We start from the raw sequence: 17,160 nt of genomic DNA, 5'->3' as shown, positions 1-17,160 counted from the left end.
CGTGGTAAGGAAAGTGAACGGAGGAACGGCAGTGCGTCAACGCGAAGAGAAACGGCTGATCTTCCAGCTGAAAACACTAACCCCGGGTGGCTTGAACGTTGACTTTAAATTTTATTAATTTTTCTTTTCGCTTAGGCTCGCGCGCGCAACATTTTTAAGCGCATCCACGCCGTTGTGCGCGAAACAATTAACATACATTGTATCAACGGCTCATTTTAGACTGAAGAAGGAGTTTCCCCGAAACGTTTCTATTTTGTCAACAACAAATAAGCACTTTTCTAAAACAAAAATTGTTTACACGAGCGTTTAATCCAAAGTGCTACACAGCAACACTTTATTTATCTTTTAACTACGTTTTCCACTGCCGGGATAGTGATTTATCTCGGGGCAGGGCTTTGCTCCCACTCAGGGTCTCAAAGGGGCGGGGGGGGGGAGCCCTAATATTTTTGCTGTGGAGCCTGTAGCCTCATGATCTTGTTACTTGGAGCACTTTACTGCAGAAAGTAGAGCCCTAATAATGTTTTCAACTGAGACCGGGACCCTAATTTCTAGGAGAGCCCTGGAGCCCGCATATTTTAGGCCCGGAGTCCTGGAGCCCTAAACCCTTTGGGACTCTATGCTAACAGAGACCGGGAGTAATTGCAGGAGCGTGGAAATCTAGAAGCAATGTTTCCCTTTTAGAATAGTCTAGAGAACAACGGCCTTTTGATGGTAAATTCCTGTCTTTAAGAAAACTGAACCGGCGGGATTTGTTTCGCTTTGCCAAGCAACTGATTGCACCATTCTCTGATCACTGATTGGATAACAAAAAGTGCCTCAACGAAGAAAAGGGCCTTTGTTCCTCCCGACTGGGAAATAGGATGGGTTTTTTTAATTCTTGTTGCCGGATCGTCCTTACCCAACGCTGATAAGTCGGAGCTAAGGAATTGGATATAAGATAAATAAAATCAGACCCTGATTTTGAAGAATAGAAGGAACATAGAAAAATAGACGATACGCGTTATAATGTTGTAAATAATTTATTAAGTCACATAACAGAAGGTCTTCATTAATTACCACGCATTTTAACGATTTGGAGAGAGCAAAAAATGAAAAACACAAAAGTTACGTTCTTTTCTTCGCATTCTAAGACGAATTTGCCCTTTAACAGAACAAGTCTCTCGTTTGATTTCACGACTAAACGTAGACTTTTGTTGAGGTCTTTCAGTTCCCTGAAAAGCACTTTTCTCTTTTAAGCATAAAGAAGCGTAGTTTAGAAATTCAAAGGAGATTTTTTCCTTTGAATGGAATAAAAAGTGTATAACATTTTAAGATTTAAGGAAAGTAATCGTTCTAGGCAGCCCATAACTATGTGTTATGGAAACGCTATGTAAAAACAATTAATAAAATTCATTCCGACGTTAAAACGTATCCTAATAAACTAAACATGCAGGCAACGCCGCTTCCAATTCTCTAACATGCAAGTAATGATTCTGGTTATGAAATTGAAAATATATGCAATTATGTTTTGACTTATATAAGCATACATACGCCCGGGACCAGCCCTGACTGTCTGTCTTATGACGTCTTGCACCTTAAAGAGGTTTCCTGTCGGGGGAGGGGGGAGGTGGTATTTAATCATATGTCTTTCACCAAGGTACGGCAGGGACAGAATCCACGTGCTTTTGAGGGAGGGGGAGTGTCCGTTTAAGATGGGACAGTTGTTTGAGCTGGGTGGAAACCTCTCAAGCAATACTGAATTTACATGCCTGATACCGAGAGAAATACGGCTGTTATCTGCCGCTCTCAGACAAATTCATGGCTGAATGATAAAGGGGAAAGAATTTTCCCTTCAAATGATCCAGGCCTAAACGTTGCAGTTTCAAACTGGAGTGCATATCGCTGATGGTGCACTTAAGCTTTTCTGTGAGCCGAGAACTGTTCGACAGCGCGCTGCTGTGCTTTCTCCGTGGACGCGGTGAGTCCAAAGCCGACATCTTGAAAAACCAAGGATGCCTAATGGCCTCCACAGCCGTAATTCGCTGGGATGTGTGAACTACGAGCATTGACTTGACAAGATCTTTGCAGGAATTGGAAATTTTGCTCCAGCAAGGAGACGTTAAACTGAACTGGCCTCGAGCAGCAGCCAGTAACATTTTTTCGTTGTTGTCGTGCCAAAATGGCGGATAGCCAGCCACTAGAAGATGAAGCAGTACACCGCTGGACCATATATCCACTGGGCGACCAATAGGATTGTCGAGAATTGTTTCTGGCGCCAAAAACATCGGCGCACCCCGCGCGGGGCAGCACGTGACATCTGCGTCACGTGGGAGCTTAAAAGCGAATCCAAAGTCACATAGCTTGATTGTAAGTTCTTGTTTGGTTTTATCGGCTGAATCTGGAACCTGTTTGACCAGTATGTTATCCGGTTTGACATCGCGGTGGACAATGCGTTTTTTGTGCAGATAATGCAGAGCTTCAAGTACCTGGGCATGGAACAGAACGAGAGTTTCAATGAACAAGTGCAAAACAGTACAAAAAGACAAGTGAAAGAAATAACCATCGCAATTTGAATTAATTAAGTTCCCAACTTCAATTGCCACCAAGTATAAAAAGCATTCATTGGCGCAAACTGAACTATTAAATTAAATTGAAGTATCTTAAATAAGATCTGAATTAGATCTAAGTTACATTTCAGACTGATTAACTCAGCTAGTTTTCTCACAAAATTAGACAAAGTGTGCCCATTCAGTTCGAAATTTTATTGCAACCTCTGAGAATGAGTCAGATTGTAACAGGTTTCTTATAGGACAATATATTTGCGTAAAATGCTAACAAAACATAGCCAAAATGTTCCAAAAACTTTCATATGTGTAACGGAATAAAAACTCTAATGGCAAATCAACAGGATTCATTTCTTTGAACTAAACACGAGGCGTTCATTTGCATTTTTAACTTTCTTTGGAAAACGGATCCTGATTTGATACACGTTTCCAAGTCAGTGTACGTGCCAATGCATTTTTAGCGTCAATTTTAGTTTACGCAATTAATTAGAGGAAATTATTTTTTTTGCATTGCCGGCCGATGATAAGCCTGAAGACAGAGACTTCAATAAGAGGGCATACCAAGATGGTTTCATTGTCACGTCCTTGAAAAACAGACAGTCAGCTCCGATTTTTCACGGGCTCTCGATATTCAGTTTTAAGTACTACTTAAGACGAATTCTTACATAAAATGGTCACGTCATCCTTACTTTGGTTCTATTTTCCTTTGTATTTAAGGTTTTTGAAAGACTATATTCGGATGTTCGTACTTGAGGTTGCATTGGTATGCACTTTTTAGATTGTTGGACTCGTATTGTTGAACAACAAGTGTTGTTGTAGCAATTTGAGGTGGTCTTTTAGCTTAAAGCATTGATTGATACTGTGCAAAAACGCGTTGTGAGGAATTCTATTGAAAGCTGATTGGATATTTAAGGTTCATAGGTCAGACCATAACATCACACGAAACATGCTCAAAATCACAGGTAACAAATCGGTGTGTCAAAACAACACGATGTCAAAGATAGATAAAGTTTGAGCTGACCGTTTTGTTGAAAAAAGGTTCCAAAACTGTCGTGATCGATTCTTGAATTTGACACCGAATGGTGACTGATAACTTTGAGGCCTGAGGCGCTAGGCAGGGTTCGAGTGTTCTGATAAAACTGAATAAGCGTGAAGAGTTTCAAGTGTTGAATATTTCCTTCAGTCCTTGCTGAATTTCATTTTTTCTGCCTTTTTAAAATTTTTAAGAGTGTGTTTTTGTTTTTGAAAATCTTACCACTTATTGTATCACGTACGTGAAATAAATCCGATAATTACCCCTTTTATAGAAATACCATCCACATGCGCGCGATAGCAAAAAATCGATTTCAACAGCAGGATATTTTTATCAGGACCAGCTATTTGAATAGCTGTATAATTTTTTTTTTGGAATGTTAGATTTTATCTTTGAACTGACTATCCTCCAGACTACAGATAGTAATTTAACAGATACAAGTGTTTTGCAGGTACCGAAGCCTTTCTTTACGGTACTGCCAGTGAAACTACACAGAGGGGGAGCTGTTTTAGTGCTAAAACTTGGAAAAACTGCTTAAACTTTTTGATTTACTTGTCAAAAGGTCTCATAAATAAATTGTTTTTATGGTGGTTTGGTATATTTCACCCAGTCTTGAAACATTTTTGTCATACTATTTTAAGAGATCTGATAAGTTGAATTTTGACACTTCATAGTCTTTTCTCGTTCGTTTCAGCAATTCCAGAACTCCCTTAAAATCAACAATCCCTTAAAAATTTACCCTCTTTTGCATTTAACATAACACGAAAACAGCAATATATTGCAAACGAAAGCTGCAATCAATCCCCCGAAAGCATTGCAAAACGAAACTTCGAAACAGCTGAGTTTCTTTATCTGCGATGAAACATTGCGTCAGAAAATAGATCTAAGAAGGTTAAATTTTCCATCTGCAACATTTGTAGGTTTACTGAAATTTACCTGTTTTAAAATATTTGCTGCCTCCTTCTCGCTGTATTTGTGTCGTTGCATCATGTGATTAAAAAGGCTTCCTCCGTCCACGTATTCCAGAACAAAGTACATGTGGGAACCGGTGGTGAAAGAAGCATACAGACGAACAATGTTCTCGTGTATTACATCTGTCCATACAAGTACCTCTTGCTCCACAGATTTCTCGTCAAATTCCTTGTGTTTCGTGTCAAATTCTTTGAGTGCGAACACGGTTTGTGACTTGGTCTCGACACATTTATACACCTGAGCGAATGAGCCCTCTCCGAGAAGGTCTTGAATTCTGAAATCCTCTTGTTCCTCGTCAACAAAGGAAATCTCGTACATGCTGCCAACTTCTCGGACTCGCTGCTAAAAGGAGACGAAAATGAGCAGAAATCAGGATGTTTTCACCTTGAACGAAACTTGATAAGAATACTGCTACGTATAAACTGCTGTTTGGATTACAATTCATTGAACAAACAAACATGAATTATAGCTATTCATTATACCCCTTTGAGCGGGCCGACTTGTGATGTAACAATCGGAACGTTTCTGTTAATTGATTTCATTGAGGTTCGAGGGGGTTAAGTATGGCTGCGCATATAAAGCCAAAATTTCCGTTTACATGTCAACACATACTTGAGATGATAGGCGACAAGGTAAATAAATAAGATTTGGAAAGAAAAATCTTTATCGGTTTCTTTGTGAAATTGTAATCTTAGAGGCGTGACTTGTGCATTTTTAAAACGCATTATTAGCGCGATTTAAGTAAACAAATATTAAACGTGAATTACATTAATAGAATATTTAACATAAAAATTCTCATGTTGCCTCCTTTGTTGTGTATAGTGATTGTCGAGTGGACAAAAATTGAGAAAGAAAGACAGCAAACAAAGTTATTCTTTTGAAGTATAGTGTTGTTTTGTAGTGACGAGGCAAGCGCTAAACTTTGGCCGCTAGGGGTTTAATTGCTTCTTAAACAAAGCCCTTCTTTATTACCAACTGACTGTTTTGAAAAGTCTTGAGGCTAATTGCAGTTGCTAAGAGTGTTTCGTTTGATTTTTAATTTTCGTTTCACATAACTGTACCTTGGGTTTTCCGGCTTGCTGAATGACGATCGAGTTTCACACGCTTCAGTTGAACGAAGTAAATAGTGAGACACTTGCACGTATAACCTCATTCACATTCGGACAGCTGGGGAATTAAGAAAGTTTTTGTTTTAAATCCACTTTATAAGAATCATTTGCATAGCTTTAAGAAACCGCCAAAATAAGCCCCTTGAGACTAAAATGTAAACAGCCTTACGGAGACCTTCAACTCTTACGACCTTAATTCCAGAGTTATAATAAACTGCAATTCACAAGAACGATAAAATGTGTATTTCTGAAATAGGTATGAGGACTCTTACGTTTCTTTCTCGTAGCGATAATGGTACATCACAGTAGAGCAGAGAGAGCCTGATTAACTTTTTCCACGTGCTATCTTCTAGGCTCGCTCGGTTTTCAGTGGTTGAAATGAACAGTTATATCTCTTGTTGCTCTCCGTAGTTCAGTTTTTATATAATAGTTTACTCTTGGCTCGATAACCAGCTACAAAATGAAAATTTGGATCCAAAGTTCAGTTTTTACTGAAACGTGCCTTGACGTCAAAATGTCGGTAGAAACAAAGCCCACCTCATTGTCTTGAGCTCTTTTAATTGCTAATTACGCAATGAACTCCATTGTGTGGTAAGCCGAAACACTGAAATTACAAAAACTCGAGCTCGTGTGTTGAAAGAAAAACACTCACCATTCCAAAACGAGGAAATATAAACAGTCGGCTTGCAATGAGTAAGTTAGTCTCGGAATGTAAATAAGAACAAATTAAAAAACAGAAAGGCTGACCGTAGGGTAGAGGGATTGAACTTGTATATTCTCTTCCAATTTTTATACAATTTGCTGATCAGATCCACCAGGATCCGGTTCTTTGTATTGTTCGTTGGCCCTTTCTCAAGTTAAAAGTGTTCATTCGGACTGTAAACATCAGTGGTAGGAAATTGAAAACTCGACGTCGTTCCCAGGATCTTTTCAGCTCCACTTACCGCCGCCTTTGAACGCCGAGCAGACACTAGGTACGAGGTTGGTAAAATGCGTTACTTTGCTGTCACGTGTACATATGGGGATCAAAGAACAACTCAACATCTCCATTTTCCTCATATAATCTATGTCAGACTGATTCGTTCTCACAAAGAACTAACAATCGACTCTACAGCTGCACATCAACTACAATGGCGGTTTATGTACCAAGTACATCATGCTTCTAGTTCCGGTTGCGCGCGAGGCCGCACAAGAAAACACTCTATTGGGAACAGCACACATATTATCGAGGAGTCAGTGAAATGTGGGTTCAATAATAGTTTGGAAAATTCTCAACCAACCCTAAAAGTAGCTTTTTGCCATTTGCAACAGAAACGAGAAGCGAACAAAAGTCTAAGAGAATTAGCGGGAAAAATTCCCGCGCAAAAATGTCGTCTCAGAATGGGACGTTATTACGTCCCCTTACGCCTTGCCCCGACTTTTGCGCGGTCACTCATTATCCAGAAGGGATAACTCTTGTTTATATACGTGTATATTGTCGCCAAGAGCGGCTACCTTGAATCAATTAAAATAAATGAGCCATTTTCATGATCTCCCAGGACTAAAGTTCACTTAAGCAAATGATCGTAGCCTCGCTGACTGAAGGGAAGCTACGTGGAACAAATTTCTTGCTACAAAAGAAAAGTTGCTCGAAATATTACAAAAATACTTGTCACTTTTTAATACATACATTGTCAAGCCAAAGAGAATATGGACTAGCCGGTATATTGTTGCTACCGTGACGACCAAAACTTAAGACGATCTGTTATTCACAAGAAGTTTGAAGCTATGAGTAAGGTCGGAAAAACGATTTTAGCCAAGCTACTCTCGCATTTAGGAATTTTTAATCATTTAGCGCAGTGTTTACTCGTTTACCACAGTGAAATGACATATTGATCCTTTTATCTTCATCCGCTTAGAAGGAATGCTGATATAGATTACAGGTCAGGAAATGGAGAGAAAGAGGTCGACAACATAAACAAATATTAGTTTCTTTTGCCTCATGTGTAGGTTGCGAATATTGCCTCTTTTATCTTTTGCAACAGTCGGCGAAGCAGGACAAGCGAAAAACGTGAAATCGCGAGAACGCGCGTTTCATTTCTCGTGCCATGATCCGATTAGGAGCATATTCAGTTTGAAGTAGATTTAAAGCTTTAGTAGGTGATAATCCAAGCTAATCAACTTGTCAATTTGTGAAGGACGCATGACATTGCTCTCACTTATTCGCTCTCAATTCAGCTCATAATAAGTTAATGGCATCCACTTTTAGTGGTGAAACTATAGAAAAAGTATTTTGCACAAGAAAATCAACGGTAGCCAAAAAATGACCCAGGTTTACTAAGTTGCGTGAGGTTATGACAACTTGTATTCTCGTTCAAACACAACATGGAAGGAACTCGAACAATATCACGATATTAAATAAAACTTCTCGGCCTTTTTTCATAGTTTGGACTCATTATTTTTGACGGGCAAGAAATTTAAGGTCCTATGAATGTTTCAGCACAATTTGAAGAGTAAAGCCGGTCGTACACAAAATTTTGTCCAGCTTAAAATAACCTTCAATATCAATATGCATGCATAAACTTCCGTACGCCCAAGTCGCCAAATGTCAGTCGTTTTAGTAGAGATCGGATCAGACGCTTACTTTCAAGCTAAGCGGATTCATTTGTCCAACACTATTATAATCTAAAAACATCGACTATTACTTACCGTTACAGAAACTTATCCTCAAAGTCGTTCGCTGAAATCTTTGAACCGTCACATCTAATGCAGGTCTCTTACGGAAAAGCCACCCTAGTTAGAGTCGAGATGTTGTGTTGACGTTACAGTCTCGCTGATTAATATTGTCAAAATTTGTCATTTGATTCAGGGCCCTTCTACTGACTTAATTGCAGCAAACTGCATCCAATGTTAACACATGCAGTCTTCTAGCCCTTTCGCAATTGTGCAATTGTTTAAGCAGAGCGTCAGAATAAAAAACAACTTTTGTGTTATGAAAACCGATTTCAACGTTAATTAATGTGCTATTGAAACAATAGCTTCAACAGATTAAAAGATCTATTTCATTGTCAACTCTTCACGGGATTCGCTCGCGTATTGTAAGCTTTGACTTTAGCTCTAAACACTGAATAATTGACTAATGGCATTGATTTCGACACATCGCCATTAAATCTAATTACGTGAGAAACATAAAATTGTCAAAATTATATATAATTTTTTGCCAGTCACACAAAGGAACATAAAGTTCTTATAACACTATAAAGCGATTATTCGATGCAGTAATTATTCGATGTAATATTAAGTGTAATATGGCTTTGTTATTGCGGGACAAAATTAGATCCCAATTATTTTAGTGAGCGGCTGGGGTCCTTCGAGTCTCGCTGCGTCAGGGATTTAAGTCAGCCATGAGGCCCTGCGTGAACAAAATTGCCGAAAAATCTCGCATATCTTTTAGCCCCGGGCTTATAAAACGTCGTGAAAGGTTTCAGAGGGGTTATATCAAACTAGAGATTTTACACGGGGGAAGGGGGAAGGGGTCTTACAACACGGGAAAAGTTTCTGACAAGTTGTAACCGTAAAATTGTGTTTCTCCGGCAATGAAAACGGTCATTAAACGGCATGAAATGTTTGGTTTATATTTACAGCACAGTGACCTCCGATGGTAGGGTGAGCTTTCATTACTGCAAAAGGATTGTTTTTTTGCCTGGGAAGCCCGCAGTCTGGGGGGCTTGTAATAGCATGTTGTAATAGCTGGGCCCATAAAAAATGGCAAAGAAAGTGAGCGTTTCCCAGGGAAAATTTTTTTTAATGGGGAGAAAAAGGAGAAAGAATTGGGAAGGTAAAGTTTTGAGGAGTACAGAACACTAACATAGTTGTATTTCGCTCGCGTCCGAACCCAAGCAGTGTTATTTTTCTTAAAGGTTAAGGGTTTCTTTTCGTCTCGTAAACACATCGACACCAAACATACCCTGTCAACGTTTACATAAAGCCGGCCATAGCCGCAGGCATAGATTTTCCAGAAGCTGGCAAAAATAGCTCAGCCATACATAACTTTATCTACGTCATTCATGATCAGTTTCCCTCAAGGGCGAAAATGAGATAAGAAAATCAAACAAGGGAACGGAAAAGACACGCGACTTTCTCAGCTGTGAAAACCACAGGGTCGAACTACACGCACAACAGCAAATCCAATTTGTAAAACAATGCAAAGTAGATTAAAAGTTGTTTTTATTAACAAGCTTATAAACTCTGTAAAATACATGAGGCAGTGTTACTATAAATAAGTTTTTTATTCACTCGAATACTTGAAATAGCTTATTTCATGACTTGCATATGTTTAATATATTTACACATTCAAACAATAAATTCCATATCTTTTCTGAATACGACTATTACCCGATAAAAGGATTAATTATTTTGAAGTTATAAAATCTTGAGAATTTTGATGATTTCTTCATCTGCGCTTTAAAAAAACACGTTGCAGATTCCTGTAGGGCCTTCCCTACGACGTAATTGTATTTATTTTATCTCCCGGTTCCCATTTCAGTTCAAAGTCTTTTAACACATGTTTAAAGCAACAATGTTACAAGCAGAAAAATCTCGTGTGCGTTTACGGCTTGTATTTCCCACAATTAAAAACAATGTTTCTCTTTCTGCGTATGTTTATCACGAGATATGATCTACAGTGACCTAAAAACAGTGCACGCGTCAGCAGTTTATATTCAAGTTGTTTTCCCGCAAGAGAAGTTAATAATAGCCACTTATAACCCTCATACATCATAACTCCTTTCATGAACAAAACAAAAGCGTGGAGTGACAAGTCTTTGCTTGTTTGTTTGTTTACTGTTTGTTGACTGGTTGCGTAGCAACGCTTTGATCGCCTTCATGAAAGGTGACGCACTATTATGACGTAAACATGCATAAGAACTATTTCAACATGGCGTCATCACGCCAGGACATCATCTTTTGAGGACGTCTATAGTCTTGTTTATTGATCTCAGGCCAGGCACACAGAAAATAAAACTGATGAGCATATTTTGGGCTGTTCGTCAAAGCAAGAAAGAAAAAAATGGAACAATACAGAAATTTAAACCCTAGTCTTCAACTATAAGATGAGGCGCTGTGTAGTAAAACCTCACCCTACTTTTTTCTCGTGAAATAACTTTTAACTTTTTTGTTGAATCGTGTGTGGTGTGATGACGTTGTCTTGAACAGCAATTTTCTTACATTGACCCTGAAAGAAAAGCAAAGAACATCAGCTTGTTTGACAAGTTTGAGAACAGTTCATTGAGTAGTGTGTGAGTCACAGGACATGACGTACCTTTCCATCCGGGACATCTAGGTCCCAGATCCTTGTGAATCCATCGGCAGAGCAGGAAACGATCCTCTGCGGGACAGCCTGGAAACAAACACGAACAGCAAGTTATTATTAACTGTAAAATAACTTTGTGAGATGGTTGTAAAAGTGAATCTTGACTCTTCCTGTTCATCGAAGCCTCATACGCGAAAAAGATGCATGCATTTTTAGCCACGCAAAATCGTGGTATAGTTGATACTTTACGACGCCAATAAGGAGCCGTCATAACTTTTACCGCTATAAAAGGGACTACGTCAGGGATTAACTAGATTTTTGAACAGCCAAAATTTATATTTGTGTCGCAGGAAACCTAAAAATAATGTTCCATTTTTATTAAAAATTGCTATATTAGAGCACTGAAACTGTTAACGGGCATCTTTGGCTGCGGATGGCTCGGATGGAAACGGATTGCAACTTGACAACGTAAGGCTTACTTTTTCAAGTTGTTTCCGCGTTGTCTCCAAAAAATCGATATTTATAGCCGTAGCTTGATTTCTATCCGCAAATTAAGGTTATATCTTCCTTTAGATGTTCTCAAAGATAATGTTTACTGCCTACCACTAAACTTCAGAACAATTTGGACCAAAAACCTGCAAAATCCCCGTGACATAGCTCCTGCTCCTTTGAGGTATCACGGAAGGAAAATTGGCGTTTTCGTTCCAAGTCAAATTGTGTGCAAACCATCAATGGTAACCCCAATAAAGTATATATTTTCTGAAAGCTTATTGAATGAAGATTGTAATTGTGGATTTTGTTTTGATCATATAGACCATAATAAGCAACGTCAGCATTTTGTTTGCTATTATGATGTTGCGCAACTTAAGGCTTATTTGAGAACACATTTACGTAAGAGCCTAAACTTTTATGTGGAATTTGATCTACATATATTGGTCTAAAAAACGGAGTCTCAGATTTTTCTTTTCTTGCTTCATTAATTTTTTATGAATTTTTAATCTTAAAGAAACGCTAGAAACGCTATTTCAAAGTTTAAAAATTCATAAAAAATTAATGGAGCAAGAAAAGAAAAATCTGAGACACCGTTTTTTAGACCAATATATGTAGATCAAATTCCACATAAAAGTTTTGGCTCTCATATAAATGTGTTCTCAAATAAACCTAAAGTTGCGCAAATCATAATAGCAAACAAAATGCTGACGTTGCTTATTATGGTCTATATGATCAAAACAAAATCCACAATTACAATCTCTTTTCAATAAGCTTTCAGAAAAGGTATACTTTATTGGGGTTACCATTGATGGTTTGCACACAATTTGACTTGGAACGAAAATGCCAATTTTCCTTCCGTGATACCTTAAAAAGCGCGCGGGTAAATGGGGAAAAAATAAAGAAACAAAACAGCTGACAATAACTGTACCTTAACACAGAACACCGGCCCTTTGTGTCCCTGTAAGGACCTAAGACACGTGCAAGTACTAATGTCCCATTCCTTTAATAAATGGTCCCTGTAATTTAAAGAAAGAAACTGTATTAAAAACAATGTACTGGTGCTGCATTGAAAAGAATGAGAAAAAAATGCTCGATGGCTTGAAGGGTGGATATAAACTTTTCTTACCCTCCTGACGAGAAGAAATGTTGATAATCGTTGTAATCAAGAGAGTGGACTGGGCCCTCGTGACCCTGAATAGCAACCTCGCATTCACCAGTTTCCAGGTTCCAGAACATAATCATACCGTCCGCGGAGCCACTAATCACCAGGTTACCAAGCACCTACGAGGAAAAAGAGACAAGTTTAATTTGATTGGTGTTAAAGTAATACCACATGCCACTAGTAAGGGAAAAATGAAATGCCTTCATTTGCCTCTTACTTTTCTACTGCATTCGAGCCTGCCATAACGGGAGACCTTAGATGAACTATGTCACGGGGATTTCGCAGATTTTTGGTCTAAACTGTTCTGAAATTAGTGGTAGGCAACTAAACCATAAAGAAACAGTATCTTTGAACATCTAAAGGAATAGATAACATTAATTTGTGGATAGAAATCAAGCTACGGCTATACGCGCGGAAACAATTTGGAAACGTTTGCCCAACTTTTTTAAATTACAATCCGTTTCCATCCGAGCCATCCGCAGCCAAAGATGCTCGTTAACAGTTTCAGTGCTCTAATATAGCAATTTTTAATAAAAATAGTCTATTATTTTTAGGCTTCCTGCGACACAAATATAAATTTTGGCAGCTCCAAAATCAGTTAAAATCCGTGACATAGTCCCTTTGGGGACACAGTGAATGTTAATCCGTCCCACTGATAGACATCATGTATTAATTAAAGTTCTTACCTTTACGGCAAGTACAGCATCTCTATGTCCAACAAATGTCCGAAGACACTCTCTAGTCTCTAAATCCCATAATTTTAAAGTCCTGCAAGATGACAAGAAGCAAAACGTTTAAAAACTCAATAAAGTCTTGAACCAATCGCACGCCAAAACAATAATCACAAAGTTAGGAAACTGGGTGAATGATATTATTGCAGTAACACATGATTGGAAGCAAATTTTTCTTTTTTTCCTGAAGTGCATGTTTCTGTAAATCTGTAGTAGTCTCTAAATGAAAGTGAAGTGGAGGTATAAATGTGGAAATTAGGACTTAAGGATAACTAGTTTATTCGCTAACGTGTTTGTTTGTAAAAATGTTTCTTACCTATCAACAGAGCCACTTACAACATACCCTCCATCTAACTGAAGACTTGTGACTGGACCTAAATATTAACAAACGAGACAAAATTACTGTCTTGTTTAGAGACAAGGTAACCTTTCTGGCTTGTAAAGGCGGGAAAAGAACGAAAACAAAGGAAGGAAAACACAAAACAGAGATCAGTGGGGTACAAAACCTCCCAATTTATCCACCCCCACTGAAAGTCCAAAAGAGAAACTTTCATGTCACCGATATTAACACGCAATACTCAAGAAACGACGTTAACGTTATTTTTGTCTTACGTTTGCTGATTCAATTTCTATTTACGTACCTTCATGGCACTCAAGGATGCCTTCACACTCCCACGTGTCTGTACTCCAGATGCGAATGGTACGGTCATGTGACCCCGTGACTCTAAAAGTAAGCATAAGACATGAAATGACAAACGGCCGATATCCAAAGCATGACTGTTTACACTATTTTGTTGAGTTGCTAGGCGACGCAACATTATCCTCGCTGATGGTTTAAGTTCTTAATTCTTCACAGAGTTTTATGCAGTTTAAAACTTTTTTCGAATAAGGAAAAAGAACCTTGCACTGTTAAGAGGGTTTAAAAATGTTTACACAAACTAAGCACTAAATAACTTACAAAAGTGTACACGAAACGGGACTTGCTAAAGTTGGTTGAACATTACTTACAAAATTTCTTTATTGAACTGCAAACATGAAACACATCCCTTGTGACCATAAAGCACTTTAAGTCTGTTAAACTTGACGATATGCCACACCTACAATGAGGAAAGATTTACTATTAGAATGGTAGCCTGGTAGAGTGGAAAACAGGACTTCACTTTTTATGACAAAAAGTATCTGTACGTGGAAGGCTCATGTAAAAGATGTCCACAACCGTGTTAACAAGAAGAGACCTTTAAAATAAGCTACCTCGCGGATGATTGTATTGGAAAATTTATAGTAATTTTTTCAGTTTTATAGTTCGTATTTCAGTTTGTCTCGCTTTCTTTAGTCTAAGCCATCCTTGTTGTTTTGTAAGATTCTTTTCGGCCCTTTGATGCTCTAATCTAACTTAGCAAACTATTATCTATAACGACTTTTCGTTAAGGACTAACCGGCCCTTATAAAGATTGTTCGCTAAAGGAAAGTTCCCGTAAGAGTTGTAGCGGAGTTTGACTTGCCGATGAAACTTCCTGTAAAATCCAAACATCAACATGGCCGTGTCCACAAGAGAGTTGGAGCAGACTGTGCTTCACTTTAAAACATTATTTCATCCAAACCATGGCAGCTCCAGAAACGTAATGCAGCGCAAAGTTTGTGTAAGATGTTGAATTAAATGTTCCGGTTGTTTTAAGCAATTCGTATGTTTTGTTTTCATGTAAATTAGAAAAACGTAAATTTGGCGACCTTCCTACATTTTGAGCAAATGGCGAGTTTATAATATTTGCTCAAACTTTTTCATCGTTGCAAATAGCCGAATATGATCTGGAGATGTCAAAACTGATGCATTGAACTTTCTTTGTCTTCGGTCATGGCACTTTTGGGCGAAATGTGGAAGTGCTGGAGCGTTCCCAGCCTCGAAGTTTGCTCGAGATTAATATTGAAATTTTAAATGATCAAATTGTATCGAGGTTTCTGTTCCGACGATTTTTCGGAAACTTAGAGAGTCATAATAAGTTGTTATAATGATAGTCCAGTTATCTTAGTATTACATTCAAAACAAATTGCAACAAAAATAAAACATGCCTTATTCGACGTTGCATATATTGAGGAATAACATACTAAAAGTCACCGTGAATCGGAGTATTGGAACCTCGTCTTTTTTGGCGATATTTGAACTACAATGAAAGATGAGAAATTTAATTTATGCATAACTAATGTGATTTTTACAAGTAACATTGAAGGGTCCTTATCGACAGATATAATCAAGCTAGCAAAACCAAACAACGACAAGCCAACAAATCAGTTTACAACAAATGTAGCAGTTATTACTTATCCTATTTATTGCGTGAAATGACATTACTATTCTGCCCTTTTTGGTACCTTAGAGAACGTACTACCAGCGGCCGGATTCTGGCATAGATGCAAGTATAGTAACAACGTTCGCTAATCGGATATTTCATTAAAAAAGCTGAGTTTTATTCAAGAATTAAAGATACTGAAAACTGATAAAGTATAATTATACCTTTTTGACGAAAGAATAAACGCTGGTCAAAAAAGTTACCGTCTGATAACTAGAATTGCGACAAACGATTATGGCGGGAGTCTTGGATGAAACCCTTAACATAATCTGTCAGAAAACGTAATGCGTGAATTTGCTCCCCCAAAACCCTTTCTGCTTATTGGAAGGTGCCTATAATTCCAAGAATCAACACTGATTGATCTTTGCAAAAGTCCCCCGAGTGACTGAGCCGTCACAGACGCCGAGGACACAACCCCGGCGTAACTATGGGTACGCCTCCATCTCTGCACTTAATTCTTTTAGAAAAGGATGAACAAATTCTTTCAGGAGTAGCAGAATGATTTTGGACAAAAGAAAAAGGGTTAAAACATTTGTAAAAAGTTTGGTAACAACCTGCAAATGACTTGATAAACATGAATTCAAACTTTGAATTCAAACAACAACAACAACAACAACTTTATTCACCCTAAATATTTACAAAAGGAAAAGACATATATATGGTATTAATAAATAATTAAGGGTCTGGTGGCCTGAAATAACTGAAGAGTTAAAAAGGGCAGGCAGCCAGTGACAAGTATGGTATCACTCTATCCACTCAATATTAGCATTTGTATACAGCCACGTCAAATGCTATACAGTTTTGTACGCCAATCGTCACATTTGTTCAACCACTGCGGTGGAAAGCATTAACTCATCAACAGACACGCCTTTTTCTCGCTGTTTTAAAATCCTTTTTTTAAAAAAAACAAATATTTTAACAGGATTAACCCATCAGTACTTTGGAGTACTGTTATCTTAGGGGTCCTGTAAGATATTAAAATTTAAAAAGATGACTTTCAAAGTTTAAAAAAAGTTTAGAAATGTTAAAAAGACAACGGTTGAAAACAAATAAAAACTTATGAATAAAAATTACAAATAAAAATGTTCTATAACTTTTTGTTTAAAAAGAAGTCTAGAGTTCAATTTTTTCATGTCCGACGGTAAACAATTAAAAACTGACGCTCCTAAAAACGAAAAACTCCGACGGCCAAACTCTAGCTTTATTTTCGGCAGGACATAAGCCATACCTTACTCATGCCATGTGCAACTAGGTCACTGTATGTATGACGTTATTTCCAGTCGTTACTTTACATATGTTTCAAAAAATATGGCTCTGCCACTGTATTTTTGGATGGTTATCGAAGAAGACCAGCCATCAAATATGACTCACGATAAAAGGGTCAGATGTGGGATAAGCGATGCATGATGTTAGATTCACTCGGGAAAGAGTGTATGTTATAAAGAAAGATTTCCTTTCCAAAATGTGAAACAAGAGAAGGTTCGTC

General features: G+C 38.0%; 2 protein-coding genes across 7 annotated transcripts in view; both read right to left on the bottom strand.

The window, feature by feature from the left end:
- Positions 1-1,006: 1,006 nt before the first annotated feature.
- LOC144636161 (calcium/calmodulin-dependent protein kinase type 1-like) lies at positions 1,007-8,606 on the bottom strand. 6 transcript variants are annotated; one of them, XM_078495316.1, is made up of 4 exons: positions 8,346-8,606; positions 5,610-5,715; positions 4,513-4,890; positions 1,007-2,465 (listed from the first exon to the last, which is right to left on the bottom strand). In XM_078495316.1, the coding sequence occupies exons 3-4, from the start codon at positions 4,864-4,866 to the stop codon at positions 1,773-1,775; spliced, it is 1,047 nt and encodes a 348-aa protein (XP_078351442.1). In that variant the 5' UTR covers positions 4,867-4,890; positions 5,610-5,715; positions 8,346-8,606; the 3' UTR covers positions 1,007-1,772. The 6 variants fall into 6 exon arrangements, with proteins under 6 accessions (XP_078351442.1, XP_078351444.1, XP_078351443.1 ...); XM_078495318.1 differs by lacking the exon at positions 8,346-8,606 and adding an exon at positions 6,310-6,651; XM_078495317.1 differs by lacking the exon at positions 8,346-8,606 and adding an exon at positions 5,930-6,282.
- Positions 8,607-9,846: 1,240 nt separating this feature from the next.
- LOC144636136 (uncharacterized) overlaps positions 9,847-17,160 on the bottom strand; it is a 44,560-nt gene continuing 37,246 nt past the window's right edge. The window contains exons 14-21 of the mRNA XM_078495271.1: positions 14,341-14,429; positions 13,974-14,056; positions 13,649-13,706; positions 13,288-13,369; positions 12,566-12,720; positions 12,368-12,455; positions 10,957-11,034; positions 9,847-10,869 (exon numbers count right to left, since the gene is read on the bottom strand). Of these exons, the coding sequence (XP_078351397.1) occupies positions 10,801-10,869; positions 10,957-11,034; positions 12,368-12,455; positions 12,566-12,720; positions 13,288-13,369; positions 13,649-13,706; positions 13,974-14,056; positions 14,341-14,429 (702 nt within the window). The 3' untranslated portion in view covers positions 9,847-10,800. The remainder of the gene's footprint in view (positions 10,870-10,956; positions 11,035-12,367; positions 12,456-12,565; positions 12,721-13,287; positions 13,370-13,648; positions 13,707-13,973; positions 14,057-14,340; positions 14,430-17,160) is intronic.

This window comes from Oculina patagonica, chromosome 13, assembly GCF_052425735.1.
Source record: "Oculina patagonica isolate OP01 chromosome 13, crgOcupat, whole genome shotgun sequence".
In the NCBI taxonomy this organism is placed as follows: domain Eukaryota; kingdom Metazoa; phylum Cnidaria; class Anthozoa; order Scleractinia; family Oculinidae; genus Oculina; species Oculina patagonica.
The sequence above is the reverse complement of the archived record's forward strand: the minus strand, read 5'-3'. Positions and strand labels throughout refer to the sequence as shown.